The sequence below is a fragment of the Natator depressus genome, chromosome 7 (assembly GCF_965152275.1).
Source record: "Natator depressus isolate rNatDep1 chromosome 7, rNatDep2.hap1, whole genome shotgun sequence".
Lineage (NCBI taxonomy): Eukaryota > Metazoa > Chordata > Testudines > Cheloniidae > Natator > Natator depressus.
Window position 1 is genome coordinate 47,498,542 of NC_134240.1, and position 15,331 is coordinate 47,513,872.

At 54.9% G+C, this 15,331-nt stretch overlaps 1 protein-coding gene across 2 annotated transcripts in view; it reads left to right on the forward strand.

The window, feature by feature from the left end:
• The window catches only part of CACNA2D2 (calcium voltage-gated channel auxiliary subunit alpha2delta 2), a 598,846-nt gene that overhangs the window by 575,172 nt on the left and 8,343 nt on the right, over nucleotides 1-15,331 (forward strand). For both annotated transcript variants that reach the window (XM_074958327.1, XM_074958328.1), the window contains 11 exons: nucleotides 3,101-3,198; nucleotides 4,328-4,418; nucleotides 5,411-5,473; nucleotides 5,615-5,718; nucleotides 7,454-7,552; nucleotides 8,431-8,525; nucleotides 9,019-9,066; nucleotides 10,859-10,930; nucleotides 11,604-11,756; nucleotides 12,932-12,984; nucleotides 15,178-15,233. In XM_074958327.1, the coding sequence (XP_074814428.1) occupies nucleotides 3,101-3,198; nucleotides 4,328-4,418; nucleotides 5,411-5,473; nucleotides 5,615-5,718; nucleotides 7,454-7,552; nucleotides 8,431-8,525; nucleotides 9,019-9,066; nucleotides 10,859-10,930; nucleotides 11,604-11,756; nucleotides 12,932-12,984; nucleotides 15,178-15,233 (932 nt within the window). The remainder of the gene's footprint in view (nucleotides 1-3,100; nucleotides 3,199-4,327; nucleotides 4,419-5,410; nucleotides 5,474-5,614; nucleotides 5,719-7,453; nucleotides 7,553-8,430; nucleotides 8,526-9,018; nucleotides 9,067-10,858; nucleotides 10,931-11,603; nucleotides 11,757-12,931; nucleotides 12,985-15,177; nucleotides 15,234-15,331) is intronic.

The window sequence follows — 15,331 nt, forward strand, 5'->3', positions numbered from 1 at the left end:
GCACATTAATGCACCCATTTGTAACAGAGTCTGTAACGTAAGACATTGCAGCCTGAATGCCATCAAACATCATTAACCAGTATTGCAAGCTCAGTATAGGCATCCTTCCGTGCTTTAGAATGGGATTCTCAATGGAGTGGGCCTACCAAAGAGAGACCAGTTGCTTCGTAACGTGACAGGAGAATTCATGCAGATGGTCATTGAATCCTAGGCTTCTCCAGGTCCACTGAAGAATTCTTGTCTTGAACAGTGAGGCCCACACTTACTAAAATGACAACATGAGAAAGAAACTAGAGTCACATTCGGTCCTGGTCTAATCAGGTGCAGTCCAGACCTGGAAATAGGTACCTGTGGTATGGAAATCAAGGGAAATTCCTCCCAGACTTAATGTGGTCAGTAGAGTCTTTGCTTATTAAACCCTGGGCCTCTTTTAGGCCATGCCATGGCATCTGGAAGCATCTTGTCTTCTATTGCAGCAGCATCTGAAGTTGTGTAGATCAGGTGTTTTTTGGAGAAGGCGCTCCAGCACGAGAGGCCTTCAAACACCAAACCATGTCCACCTCCTCCAGCCTTGTTCCCATCTCACCTGAGCGCCTGCCACGTTCCACAATTTTCCTCACTGGTGTTAGGGTTCACTTGTGACAGGAAGGCAGCACCCAAGTCTTGACTAATTCACCTACGGTGACACTTTCAGCAATGGGGGAGGTTTAGATTGGATATTAGGAAAAACTTTTTCACTAAGAGGGTGGTGAAACACTGGAATGCGTTACCTAGGGAGGTGGTAGAATCTCCTTCCTTAGAGGTTTTTAAGGTCAGGCTTGACAAAGCCCTGGCTGGGATGATTTAACTGGGAATTGGTCCTGCTTCGAGCAGGGGGTTGGACTAGATGACCTTCTGGGGTCCCTTCCAACCCTGATATTCTATGATTCTATGATTCTATGATTCTATTCTATGATTCTATTCTATGATTCTAATTACACGTTAGCTGGATTTTGCAGCTGCATGCACAGGGTGAGTGCAATGGGGCCTTCACCTCCATGGAAGGCTGAGAGAAAAACTACCACTGGATGTTGTGTCAGCCAATGATGAGAGTTTGGTGACTTTTCCAAGGCTTCCATCCCATTAAGTCACCTCAAAGCTAGAGCTGGGATCAGCAGCCAGATTATAAATTCTGTAACTGCCTCGCCTTCACCCTCTATAAGATCCCATTTTACGCAGCCCAGCAAATAGTGCTTCTGATAGATGCTGTGTAAGGTGCCTTCAGGTGTTCTGATACCAGCGTGATAGGTGCCAGTCATCACCCATAGAAAGAGAAGTAGGTTTGAAGATCTCACCTCACGTGGTGTTCCCTTCAAAGGTCTTTTATGGCCCTTCCAGCTGTCATCCCTGAAAAGCCTCATCCTTCTGTGCCGGGCGCACTGTCTTTTGAGGGGCTCTTGCCACCATTCTGGGCAGTAATGTCAGAAGGCATCATACTGTTTTGCCAGGTGACGCCATCTTCCTGGGGAGCCATAGCAGCTGGCACCAGCTTTGCCACTCCAGGTGATGCTACCCTTCCACAGGTTCTTGTTGGTGTTCCAATGACAGGACGCTGATTCTAGCTACTTCCCACTGCCCGTGCGGCAGTGAAAGCAAGTAGTCGCATGTCATCTGATTGCTTCCCCCACGTCTCAGACCCCAGAGGCGGGTGGTTCCTTTTGTGAAGTTTCACCCAGAGGACACGTGTGGGCCCTTTTCAGGCTGCAGAGGGCTGTGGATATTCCTGGTGTGTCTGGTCTGCACGCTAAGAGAAGGTGCAATGGCATAGTACCATCACACTATCTAGTACTCACATGCGTGGCCAGCTGAGCCCTGGTACATTGACAACAAAGCCCCGGGATTTGTCATGACAAGAGTCAGTGTAAGGGAATTGCCCTGGGCAATTGACCAAAGATCCGCTGGGGCTGAAGAATGTGCTACCATCTTATTTCTGCCCATTGAATCCAAGAACTGAAAGGGACGTCTAAAAGCAACCAGCAATCCCTAGCTTATCTGAGCAGACGTGGAGCGATCTGAGGGTGCAGTGACTGCTCATAGGGTACTTCCGCTCAGTGACATTAGCAAGCCCAGTTGGCGGTGGTGCTGTGCTGTCGCAACTTTAGCAGCCTTCCCCCATGGTGTTTGATGGCATGGCTGACTAGGTATCAAGATAGCCGGCAGCAGTGCCTGACCCTGGGTTGATATGGCTGATAAATTCCAGTGTGGCGGCTGTCTCCACTGAAATTGGCCACTTACTCTTTCATAAACTTCCAGTGGTTCTTGGGTGATGATGCAGTACCACTCTGGAAAGCCTGAATGTGCAGTTTTCTGGTGAACATACACGCTTCCATGCAGCCCATGCAAATAGTGCAGGCCCACTCAGAGGGATGGTTACACATCTAAATGTCACCCAGCATCTATCCCTTGCACATAGTCACCAACACCTCCTCACAAACTTATCATAGAATCATAGAATATCAGGGTTGGAAGGGACCTCAGGAGGTCATCTAGTCCAACCCCCTGCTCAAAGCAGGACCAATCCCCAACTAAATCATCCCAGCCAGGGCCTTGCCAAGCCTGACCTTAAAAACTTCTAAGGAAGGAGATTCTACCACCTCCCTAGGTAACGCCCTCCAGTGCTTCACCACCCTCCTAGTGAAAAAGTTTTTCCTAATATCCAACCTAAACCTCCCACACTGCAACTTGAGACCATTACTCCTCGTTCTGTCATTTGCTACCACTGAGAACAGTCTAGATCCATCTGCTTGTTTAGGATCTTCCTCATAGACACATCCAAGCACAGAAGCCTACACACATGCACAATATAGGGTGCTGCATACATATACCCCTCCCAGACACCTCCTCAAATACACGCACACTCACTCTGCACATGCAGCCCCAGGAACATAGAAGCACAAAGGCATCATCCCATATGTAGCCCGTGCACGCCCACCCATATACAAGCAGCCCTATGCACCCACACTCACGCACACAGACAGGATTGCGCCAGTCCTGAGCGGGAGAAAAGTGACAGTAACTTTTTCCTCCTTCCAAACGCCAAATCTTTTCACCCTAATCCCAGAGAATATTGCAAAGACCTTGACCTGTCGGATAACAACACAGAATTCCTGGAAAACTTTATCGCTCTCATGGAAAAGGTGACCCCAGACTCCAAACAGTGTAAGTACCACAGGGGCCAGCGTGGCCAGAGCGGTCCTGGGCTTCTCTCGGGGAAGAAAGGGAGGGGTTTGGGTTGGGAAGGGTCACAGCAGGCTGAGGGGATGAATGGGGGATAAACCGTTAACGACACCTGTCCAGATCAGCAGCTGACTCAGCAGGCTGGGGCACACACCTGGCAAGGCTGAGCTCTAGGTTGGGATCAGCTCATGAGCCAAAGGAGGCTGGTGGGCTCTGATGCCAAGCGGGCATTGGTCCTAGCCACAAAAGCAGCACACTGTGTGATAGTCTGTTCCTAAGAGAGGGCCAGCCAGGCTGGGGAAGCAGGAAGTGGTATGGAAGGGCAGGAATGAGGGTTGTCAGCCGAGCTGGGGTGGGGGTCCAGGGTTGGAATAGCAGAGGGGGCTGCAGGTTGGGATTGAGGTGCATCAGCAGAGCTGGGGGGATGAAGGACTGGAATAGCAGGGGGGCTTCAGGGCAGGATGGAGGAGCATTGACAGAGCAGTGCTGGGATAGCAAGGGGGTTGCAGGTTGGCACTGAGCTGTGTATGGAGTGCCTAGGGCTGGGCTAGCAGGGGATGGTGTAGATTAGGACTAGAGTACCTTGGCAGAGATGCCTGCCTGCTCTCTGCCATGATTCTCTCATGCAAGCCCTGTGTTCTCCCCAATGGTTATGTCTGTATTGCTTAAGGGTAAGTATGTCCCAGAGAAGGTCAAAGGAGGCACTCAGTAGCTCAGGGATCTGCACAGCTGGCTGCCATGCGGGAGCCCTGAATCCACGTCCCACCTGCCCTATCCTGGGATTGTCTCCGCAGTTCTCCAGCCCTAGCTTCCTCATGGCTGGTGCAGAACAGCACAGTAGCCACGGAAGAGCCCGCTTCCTTAGCCCAGGACTTGTGCCGTGGCACAGTGGCTCAGACAGCTTGGAGAAGGGGCTTTAGTGGATGGAGAGGAAAGGCAGCCAAGGCCAAAGGGCGATGGGAACCCGCCCTCTTTCACACAGCACTCAGAGGGGCAAGAGTCCCTGGGGCAGGAATCCTGGGTGGGGGGAGATTGCTGGTTGGGAGGTCAGGGGGAGGCTCCGGGTGGGGAACAGACCTCATCGTTCTCTTCTCTCCCTCTTACTTTCAAGGTGACAACTTCCTCCTTCACAACCTGATCCTGGACACGGGAATCACCCAACAGCTGGTGGAGAGGGTGTGGAAGGACCAGGACCTCAACACGTAGGCACATCCGCATTCCAGAACCAGTCTCGCCAGCAGCAGCCCAGCCAGGGGCAATTCCAGCTGGGAGCAGGGAGATTGAGTCCCTTAGTCAATGGTTGGAAGGCAGGGCCCTCCTGGAATGGGCTCCAGAGGGGCCCGTGTAGGCTAGACAATACCAGCATTAGCAGCCGTGAAACCCCCTACCTGAGGCCAGACTTTCTGCCTTGACCTTGATGTTCATTCGCTGAGCAAGGCTCTTGCAGTAGCCAGCTTCTGCGCTGAGCGGAGACTACAGCCACCCCTGGCAGGCGCTGTGAACCCAGATGGGTTTCAAAGTAAAAGCTGTGGTGTTAATGTGTGACTCCCCGAGTGCAGCTAGGGTGCTGTGCTGGGGAAGCTCACAGCCCCAGAGACTCAGCCCTCGGAAGGAGCCCACGTTGCTGGCACTGGCCGCATTGCGATACGAAAGCTTGCACTCCTACAACGGTAGGCGGCAGGGGCAGGGCATGGCTGTGGGAAGCTCTCCCTGCTGGCACAGATGGTGCTCAAGATGACAGTTTCAGTGCATGCAATAGCTGATCCAGATCAGGCAAATCCAGAGGCAGACCATCTTTTGGAACCGTTGCACAATGCCTTCCTCTTAGGGAGAGCCTTTCTGCCATCAGTGACGCACTGTTGTAGGAAGCATTGAACCCCCTGGGGTCCCAGCTGCAACTGATTGCGCTCATTCAAACACCCATTTAATACCCAGCTCTGCCCCCAAAACATCCCCAGCCCAAGCAGGGTTTCAACCCTGATAAGGCAGAAGTGCCAGGGACTCCACAAGGTCCATGGGGGATTTCACTGTTGCTATTGATTTGGCATGGAAGGGGCCCAAATACTACGGTGATGGATGGTAGGAAAAATACCCATAGCTAGATATAAGTGAGGGCAGTGCTGAGGAGGGGTAGGAGCCTGAGCACCCTCTGACCAGCTGTAACGCTCTGTGCTCCTGTCCCGTCTCACTGCAGGTACAGTCTCCTGGCTGTGTTTGCTGCCACAGATGGTGGCATCACCCGAGTTTTCCCTAACAAGTAAGTAGCCTTGATTATCCTTCATGTCTCAGCCCTGTCTGTGTGAGGGTGCAGCCTCAACATGCGGGCAGGCTGGCATACATGAGCTGTCACCACTGATGGCCTCACTGATTTGGGGCCTCTTCTCCTCTCCGACTCCAGAGCTGCCGACGACTGGGAAGAGGACCCGGAGCCCTTCAACGCCAGCTTCTATCGTCGCAGCCTGGACAACAAGGGGTATATCTTCAAACCGCCCTACCAGGACCGTAAGTACCACCCTGCACCAGCACCCCAACCAGACAGCGGCTGGGTATGCATGGCAGGGACAAGCCCAGTGCTTCACGGCCCTCTGGAATGAGATAGGATTCCTTGGGCTCAGCCGCTTTGCAGCAGTACCAAGAGAGAGGAGACAGCAATGGTTCTCGGGGCCTGGAGCTGTGTCTGGGGGCTGGAAGCATCTCTACTACCTCCTGAAGTACAGAGCAGGCCCTGCCAGGGGCTCCTGGGGAAACACGCCTGAGATCTGTCCCTGGGCAGCTTCATCTCTTGGGCTCTGCTGATTCAGATATCCTTGTCCATTGCACATGTATTTTACACGAGTGTCGCCCTCTGGTGGATAGGAGAATCCTTTCCTGGAGGTCGGAATTGCGTTGTAATGGTGAGCAAGGTGCCCAGCACTAGCTGGGCCTGCAGCGTTACTCTGCCAGGCCGTATGTGCTGGTGCTGGCGAACCAGACGGCATTCCTGCTGTCCAGGCTGCCAGGAAGACAGTTGTGTAAAGAGCAAGGTGCGCATGGTTTGTCCGTGCTTTGGCAGTGCCCCAGCTGATCCGTGGCCTGGAGCAGTCAGAGGCTCCGTCAGAGAGCCCTGCCGCTGGGCGTGAGCGTCGGTGGGCCAGCAGCCATAAGTGGAATCAGGCTTGAAGGGAGAAGAAGCCCAAGAGCCTTTCCACTGAGTGGGAGTGGGGGTGTTCAGCTGGAGGTGTGAACACAGTTATTGCTGTGTGGTTTGCCCAGCTCTCGACCCAGCAGATGCAATATCCCAAGCCCTGCCTGGCAGGGAGGTTCTTTGAACAAATTCAGGCTGGAAATAAGGCGTGTTGGAACCATTTACCAAGGGGCGTGGTGGATTCTCCATTACTGACAACTTTTAACTCCAGATTGGAGGTTTCCCTAAAGGACCTGCTCTAGGGGTATCGTGGAGCAGGTCTCTGGCCTATGTTATCCAGGAGGTCAGACTAGATGGTCACAATGGTCCCTCCTGTCAGGGCTGTCTTTACCCATACGCAACGTACGCAGCTGTGTGCTGCTCCAGCCCCTGCTCCACCTCTTCCCCATGGCCCCCGCCCCTGCTCTGCCCCAGCCCTGCCCCCACTCCACCCCTTCCCCAAAGTCCCCGCCCCTGCTCCGCCCCAGCCCTGCCCCCATTCCACCCCTTCCCTTGAGGACTGCAGCAGGGGTTGGGAATGCCCTGCACTCACTGAGCAGTGGGAATTGGAGCGACCCGGCCCCAGCCTGCTCCACGCTGCCAGCTCCCTGACGCGCCGCCGGTGAGTGCTGGGGGGCGGTTCCTCCCTGCCCCCCAAGTCCCGAGGCTGGGAGCCAGGAAAGCAGAGCGGAGTGGGCTGGGGCCAGGTCACTCCACTTCCCGCCGCCCTGTGAGTGCAGGGTCGGGCACTCACTGGGTGGCAGGAAGTGCAGCGACCTGGCCCCAACGCACTCCGCTCCGCCAGCTCGTGCTGGAGGACGGTTTCCCCTCTGCCCCCAAAGCCTGTTCCTGCCCCCCCACAGAGGCCTGAGGCCAGCCCTTCCCCTCCACGGGGGGGCTGCATAAGGCACCAAAATGGCTAGGGATGGCTGTGCCTCCTGTCCTTGGATTCTATAAATCTAAGAAAGTGCCATAGCAGCAGGGATGGATCCAGGGCCTCCCCTTACAGAGGGACCTGCCTGGTGGCCCTCCCCTCATCTCATGTGGTCTCAGGTCTCTCTCTTCTTCCCACAGCCAGCTACAGAGGGCTGGAGCTCGAAAACAACACCATTGGGATCCTGGTCAGCACGGCCGTGGAGCTCAGCATTGGCGGGAGGACCCTGAAGCCAGCAGGTCAGGGTGCCCAGGGAGATGTCTGCATGGCAGACCTAGGGGAAAGCCCCTCCATGTGATTCTCCTGGATTGTCTGGGCACAGCCTGCAGGGTGATAGGCTCTATCCAGCTGTGGGCTCTGCCACTCAGGACGCTAACCCTGGCTCAGGGGTTCCACTTTTGTTCCACTTGGGCCTGGACTCCCCTGCTCTGCTCCACCAGTGAGAGCCCCCTGGTCATAGGCCCAACTCCGTGGGTGCTCTGGGGCTGGAGCACCCATGGAAAAAAAATAGTGGTGCTCAGCACCCACTGGCCACAGCTCTTCCCTGCTACCGCCAAACAGCTGATAGGGGGTGGTGCTGCCAAACAGCAGTTTGGTGGCTCAGGGAGGGGTTTGGGGGAGGGCGGAGAGCGGCGGGTGGGCAGGAGCCTGGGAGAGGGGGCAGAGTGGGGGCAGGAAGAGGCGGAGCAAGGGCAGGGCCTTGCGGGAGGGGGCAGAGCAGGAGCAGGAAGAGGCAGAGCGAAGGCGGGACCTTGGGGGAAGGGGCGGAGTGTGAGCAGGGCTTCAGGGTGAAGCCAGGGTTGAGCATCCCCGGGGAAAAGGAAAAGTTGGAACCTGTGCCCCTGGCTCTAGGCTGAGCTCTCTGTGTCCAGTTAATCTTGGGCTTCCCCTGTGTGGTTCCACTGATGGGGAGCAGCCACCTCCCTCTGGCCCATGTGGAAACTAGGAGGATGATCCTGAGCCCTCGACTCTACTGAGTCTGGCTCCTTCTGATTTAACATATGGGGCAACACTTGCTGGCCACAGTCAACGCACCTCTCCAGGGTGCAGGGCATGGCCATGGGCATGAAGGGGAGCCACTCTGTGACCTTCCCACGCCCTCCTTTCCTCTCCCCAGTGGTTGGAGTGAAGCTCGACCTGGAGGCTTGGGCTGAAAAGTTTAAAGTCCTGGCAAGTAATCGGACAGACCGGGATCAGCTGGGAACTCGCAGGGTGAGTGGGGAGAGGGAAGGGGAAAGATCTGAGCTGTCGCCCTCCTGGGCAGGGCTGCTGGGCTTTGCTTCTACGGGCAGGATCTTAGTTAGCACAGAGAGGGGCACTCCAGTGGAATTGCTCAGACCTGTCCCACTCTGCTCCAGGAGAGATCCCAGCTTGGCCCTGATCTGGACAGTCCTGCCAGTATCTCCTACCAGCCAGGCCCCTAGCTATCCCAATCCCCTCTACCCCACACAGACCTGGTTCCCCCTTTGCCCATCCCTTCCACCCATCATCCCGTTACACCCCCCTCCCCTTTCCTCTCACGTCCATGCTCCTTTTCTCCCAGTTGGTTTCTGATCTCCCCTGGGAAGTACAGCCAGGAGGAGCTGGGACGTGGTCAGTGGAGAAATGAGTGCGGATTCCGAATGAGGCAGATCAGTTGCAGACACCCCGCTTGCTGCCGTGCTTACAGCTGTCCCCCCTTCTTTGTGTTTGCTCGAATTCACAGTGCGACCCCTCCACGAGCTGCGAGATGGACTGTGAGGCGAACAACAAGGTGAGCAGCCTATCAGCCCCTTGACTCTGCCCTGGGCCGGAGTCCAGAGCATGGCAGCCAAATTCAGAGCCCCCCAGCATGCGCTTACCATTATTATTAAGCATGTGTATAGCAACCCAGGCATTCATGATGCCGGCATGATGACATTTACAATCTACATCAGTGGTTCTCAAACGTTTTTTTCACGGACCACTTGAAAATTGCTGAGGGTCTCGGTGGATCACTTAATGATCTTTCCAAATGTTGTTTGTACCGTTAGTTAACTATTGTAAAGCGCTTTGGATAAAAGTGCTATATAAAAAAAGGTTTATAATAATTACCATCTTTTTGTTCTACAAATAAAAGCACACAACTCATATTTTAATATCACTAGTCTTACCTTTCTAATGCAATGGATGTGCCCTCTCTCCCCGGCCGCAGCAGGAGGGGGGTCTCTCTTCCGCCACAGCAGCCCCAGAGCTGAGGCTGGAAAGGGAGGCTGTCTCTCCCCTACCACAACAGCCCCAGACCAGAGGCTGGGAAGGAGGGCCGTCTCTCCCCAGCAGCCACAGCCCTGGAGCTGGGGAAAGTCGCCTCTTTCTCTGGTCGCTGCAGCCCTGCACGTCCCAAATTCCCCCCACCCCCTCTTCTCACCCCACTGCCACCTACCCCCTATTCCCCTCAAGGCCACCACCTCACCTTACATGTGCATCTTCTCCAGGGTCCAGGTACCTAATTAGTGGAGCCACGCCTGCGCGGCTCCACTAATTAGGTGGGTGGCCCTTCATTCTCTTGTGTGCGGCCGCCCAGGTGCGCACCTTAGAGGGAACTATCCTCCGACCACCTGAATGGAGCTTGCAGACCACCAGTTTGAGAACCTCTGATCTACATCATCACCTTGCAGGACTCCTGCAGTCACACAGGTAGCCCCCTCTGTCTGCCCAGCATGGACAGAGTTCCAGTCTGGGACTCTCAGGGGACATGAGTTTTATTGGCGGCTCCACCTGCTGGGTGATCTGGGGCAAGTCACTTCCTCTCTTTCACCTGTAAAATGGAGATCATGATTCTTTGTAAAGCACTTTGAGCTCTACTGCTGCGAAATGCTAAGAGCTAGGGATGATTATTACACACCACAGGGATGAGAGAGCCTGCAAAGCCTCCCGACTCAGAGTACTTTGTGACAAAAGTTTTCAAAACCCAGAGGAAATTCCAAGACAAAAAACTTCGGTGAAGGTTGAAAATACCCGTCTGTATCTCCAGAAGAAATCGCACTAGAAAAACTCTGATGTGATTTAAAAAATCATCAGAAAGACAGGAAATTCTAAGTTAAGGTTGCCCCTGAGCACATCAAATTGGAAAGGACGAAAACACATGTAGAGTCATGCAGACGCATTTAACTCTGTCCCTGTCTCTTGTCAATCAGACGTCGCCCTGGCAGGAGGATTTTGATACAGACTTCCTTTACAAAGGTTTGTTCCATCCTCTGGGTGGCCCGTACCTCCCAATGTGGCAGCTGTATCTCAGTGCTGCCCTTTCACACAGTACAGCAGCCCTTTAACACATGAAGACCCATGTGCTTTCAGGACGACTCTTGAAGGAGTGCCCCAGGGAACCGGTGCTCAGGGCAGGGCTGACCTGTCCAGGGATTTCATGTGCTGCTTGCATTTCTCTTGAAACTCACTTGAATTTGGCCAGTGGGCAGTGCCCGGGCTCTGCCCCCATGGGCACAGCTGCCTGGACACAGCTGAGCCCAGCAGTGCTGCCCAAAGCTCTGAGCTGCCTACATCAGACCAATGCTCTCCTCCTTTTGCAGGACCTCATTTGCGTTCTCATCGATGATGGAGGCTTTCTGGTGCTCTCCAACCAGGAAGACTATTGGTACCAGGTGAGCAGCAGTTCCTCTGCCAAAGGCTGGGGTGGAGGGTCTTGGCTCTGAGATGCTGGGAGCGGAAGGAAGGGAAATCCCAGTCAGAGCACAGAGAAGCTTGGTGATTTGCCCCCTCATGGCCAATTTGGGTAAATTTCAGTTGTGTCTGAAAGTGAAGGACTGATAGCGCTGCCCCTAAGAACAGTGCGTGGCTGATGGCCTGCAGCCCCCCTGCTCTTCCTGCCCTAGGCTCCCCACATACACAGCTCTGCCAGTGCACCTCAATCCTGACCTGCAGCCTCCTTGCTCCTCCAGGCCTGAGCCCCTCTACGGATCTGCCAATGCCCCTGTGTCCTGCCCCACAGCACCCTCTGCTGTTCCAGTCCTTGCCCCCTCACCCCCCAGGTCTGCCAGTGACATTCAGTCCTGAGCTGCGGCCCCACCACCACTATTCCATTCCTGGGTCATTTCTGCTGGTACTGAACTGTGTATTGGGTTAAGAAGCACCCACAGGGGACTCAGCAGAGACCTTCAAACTCATTTCATTTGTAACCATAAGCCTGGCTCCTGTACTGCACCCGTGAGCTCTGGCTGGATGACTCAGTGCAGAGCCCTACTGTGCAGAGAGCATGTCTCATTTCCCATGCTCAGCACAGACTCACCCCCTCTGCTCTGGTGTCGTCCATTCCAGGTGGGAAAGTTTTTCAGCGAGGTGGATGCTAATTTGATGTCTGCCCTCTACAACAACTCCTTCTTCACGCGGAAGGAGTCCTACGACTTCCAGTCAGTGTGCACCCCAGAAGCTCCGAGCAACACGGGAGCTGCCCCCAGAGGGGTGTTTGTGGTGAGTGCAGGGCTATGGGCAGTGCTCGTACAGCTGAGGCGAGAGCTGAGTTCACCTGCTGGTCTAGGGGCTGTATCCCTGACAGCCAGGCAATTAAAGAGCCATTGATTGGCACAAGGAAACCAGAGGGAGAAATTCCTTTGGCTTTCTCATAGGGCATAGCAGCTGGGTAATGCAGCCAATCAGAGCAACAGATGTCCTCCCAGAATGCAACAGGGGAAAGCTGGCCAGTCCTCTTAATCTGCCTGTTGGTGCCAAGACTTGGGTGATACTTCCAGACAGTGTGCTCTCACAGACCCCAAGTGCTGTGTCCCCAGGGGATTCAACATTGCACTGGACGAGGAGAGAGCTGCTTTATCCCTCCTCTTCCTTATGCTTTGTGGAGCCGGGAACTGTGGAAAGTAGCTCATCAAGGTTCAGCTTCCCTGTCGGGTGCAGAGTCCGAAATAGCCTCTTGTCTCACATGCGCTTAGCCTCTTGCGGCCAGGCTGCGGTCTCCTCCGATATGGTAGCCAGCAGCATGAGTGAGTTGTGTCCATGCAGCTCCTCGTAGCACAATCGTGTGCCAGCTGTGGCTGTGCGTCCACCTTTACCTAGCTGCCTACTGCATCGGTCTGAGCACGTTCTGGGAAAACACGGGCAGCTCTCCCAGAGTGCCGCAGCGGGGGCTTGAGTGCCCAGTGGATGCAACACAGAGCAGCCCCAGCATCAAGTACTGCAATGCACTCTGGGGTGTCCTAGCGCACAGAGAGGAAGGGGGACCAGCCGCACCAGTTATGCAGGCCTGGTTAAGGAGTTAGCACTACTCTGCAAAAGAGCAGTGAGCCAGACAGGTTAGCCAGTAACAGCAGTGTGCCGGCCCAGGCCTCTGGCTGGGAGAAAGACCACTAGTGGCCACAGTCACTAACCAAGTGTTAACCCGGGGAAGTGTGGACACCAGCCATGTTTAGAGTCACTAATATGTTATAAAGCAGGGGAGACAAGAGCAAATGGAGCCCTCTATCTGTGTGGCTCTAGCATAGGCATCTCCGGGAAGCGCTTCACACCTGTTCTTTTGCAGCATCAATCCCTGGATGCTGCCCACTGGTTTGTAATTGTAGAGTTTCTCGGCGGCCCTGTTGACAGGTGGGCCCGGCTCCGTTGACACATTGTTTCCTTCTCCTCTTTCTTTTCAGCCCACCATGGCAGATTTCCTGAACCTGGCTTGGTGGACATCAGCCGCCGCATGGTAAGTCTCCATCTCCGCTGCTGCTGAGCCCCGAGCAGCCAGGGGAGCTATCTGCGGCCCAGATTTTAGAGTGAGACTGCAGAGTAAGGATGTGCCACAGCGAGGCAGAGTGAGAAAGTGCGAGTAATAGAAGTCAGGTGGAAATGCTTTAATAGCTCCCATCTGGTCCATCCCATCCCCCGGGCCAGAGAATTCCCTACACTCCGTGCTCCTGGGGCTTGTCCACTCTTCTTCTGAATCTGTGGGGCTTCCACCTCACTTCCTTTGGGAGCCTCCATTTCCGCCTAACACGTCTCAGCATCAGAAAATGTTCCCTGCGATTCAGCCTACGTCTGCACTAGTCCATTTCAGCCCCGATCTCCTGATTATTTCCCTGCTCTGCTCCCTTGGTGTTTACACCTTTCAGATACAATGTGAGATACTCCCTTTAGTCAGCATCTCTCTCTCTGTCTCACACCCACAGACACCCACACACCCCTAGGCATCAGTTAGACATTTCTCTGTACAGTTAAGCGGAAAGTTTCAAACATGGATGTCTAAAATTAGGTACCTAAATAAGTGGCTTCCCTGGCTTTATCGGGAGCTGCTGGTGCTCAGCAACGCATGTTTGAAAATCAGGCCATTTTTATTTAGGGGTCTAAATGTGGATATAGATATCTAACTTTCACCACCCAAATGTGAACATTTTTGGCTTTCGTGCTTTTTATGGGAGTGTTACATAGATCATTAGGTTGGTGCCCAGATGCAGTGGTGGTTGGCACGCTATTAGTAGATAGATCTATCTGGATGGATGGATGGACGGATGGATCTATCTATCTCAGAGGTGGGCAAACTATGGCCCACGGGCCACATCCAGCCCACGGGACCCTCCCCCGCTGTTCCCCCTCCCGTGCAGCCTCAGATCACTGCGCCGCTGGCACAATGCTCTGGGCAGCGCAGCTGCAGAGCCGCAGCCTGACCCGCTGCTCTGTGCTGCGCGGTGGCGTGGCTGGCTCCAGCCGGGCGGCACGGCTGCCTGTCCTGGTGCTCTGGGCGACGCGGCTGTAGCGCCGCCAGCCACCGGTGCTCCAGGCAGTGCGGTAAGTGGGCAGGGAGCAGGGGAGGTTGGATAGAGGGCAGGGGAGTTCGGGGTGGTGGTCAGGGGTGTGGATAGGGGTCGGGGCAGTCAGAGGGCGGGGAACAGGGGGGTTGAATGGGGTCAGGGGTCCCACGGGGGCAGTCAGGAAGGAGAGGAGGGGTTGGATGGGGTGGTGGGGGGCAGTCAGAGGCAGGGGTTCTGGGGGCGGTCGGGACAGGGAGAAGCGGTGGTTGGATGAGGCAGGAGTCCCAGGGGGGCAGTCAGGAATGAGAGGAGGGGTTGGATGGGGTGGCGGGGGGTCCGAGGGCGGTCAGGGGAGAGGGAGCAGGGGGGGTGGATGGGGCAGGAGTCCCGGGGGGGCCGTCAGGGAGTGAGAAGCGGGTGGGTCAGATAGGGGGTGGGGGCTAGGCCACGTCTGGCTGTTTGGGGAGGCACAGCCTCCCCTAACCCGCCCTTCATACAATTTCGGAAACCTGATGTGGTCCTCAGGCCAAAAAGTTTGTCCGCCCCGATCTCTCTGGATGGAGAGAGATGGAAAGGGATAGCCTTGGGGCCAGTAGAATTGCTCCTGGATGCTGTGTGGGTTTGGTTTGAAAATCGTACTTTATTAGCAAATGGAACGTCGTCTCTCACCAGTTTTTGCCGCGTTTATGTTAATTGCTCGTATCTGCTTCAGTGATGTCACCTGCCAAGTGACAGAATTTGAGTTCCGCTTGCGGAGGAGAATAGCCTGAGGAAAGCGAGTGCTCTTCGATGGAAGAGAAGGCTTAGAGTGGCTGGGTCTCTTTGGCTTTGATCAGATTCACGGTGGAATGGGGTGGGTTCCTTTCCATGCGATGGCTGTACCTGCCTTCATAATGTCAGAGTAGCTCAAAGCCAGGCAAAGCAACCTCCTGCACAGAGAGCGAAAGGGAGACGAAACATCTGCTTCCGGCTTCTGACCTTCTGAGCTGCATGTCAGGCTGGAGTGAAGGGGGCTCAGCTGGCACAGTGTAAAACTGTCTATACTAGTGCTCCAGCCCACAGCCTTATAGTCAGTGCGTAGCCTGGCCCTAGCAGTGTGTTCTGATTGGCCTCTCATGTCAACTAACAGCTCTGTGTTTTCCTTCCCAAAGGTCTTTGTTCCAGCAGCTCTTGTACGGCCTCACCTACAGCAGCTGGTTTCAAACAGGTACGTTCTGCCCGGGTTAACACCGTGCAGCAGCGGGAGGGATGAGTCAGGAGGAGGGAGCACTTGAGAGAGGGGGAGTAAACGTCTGTCCGGGGGAT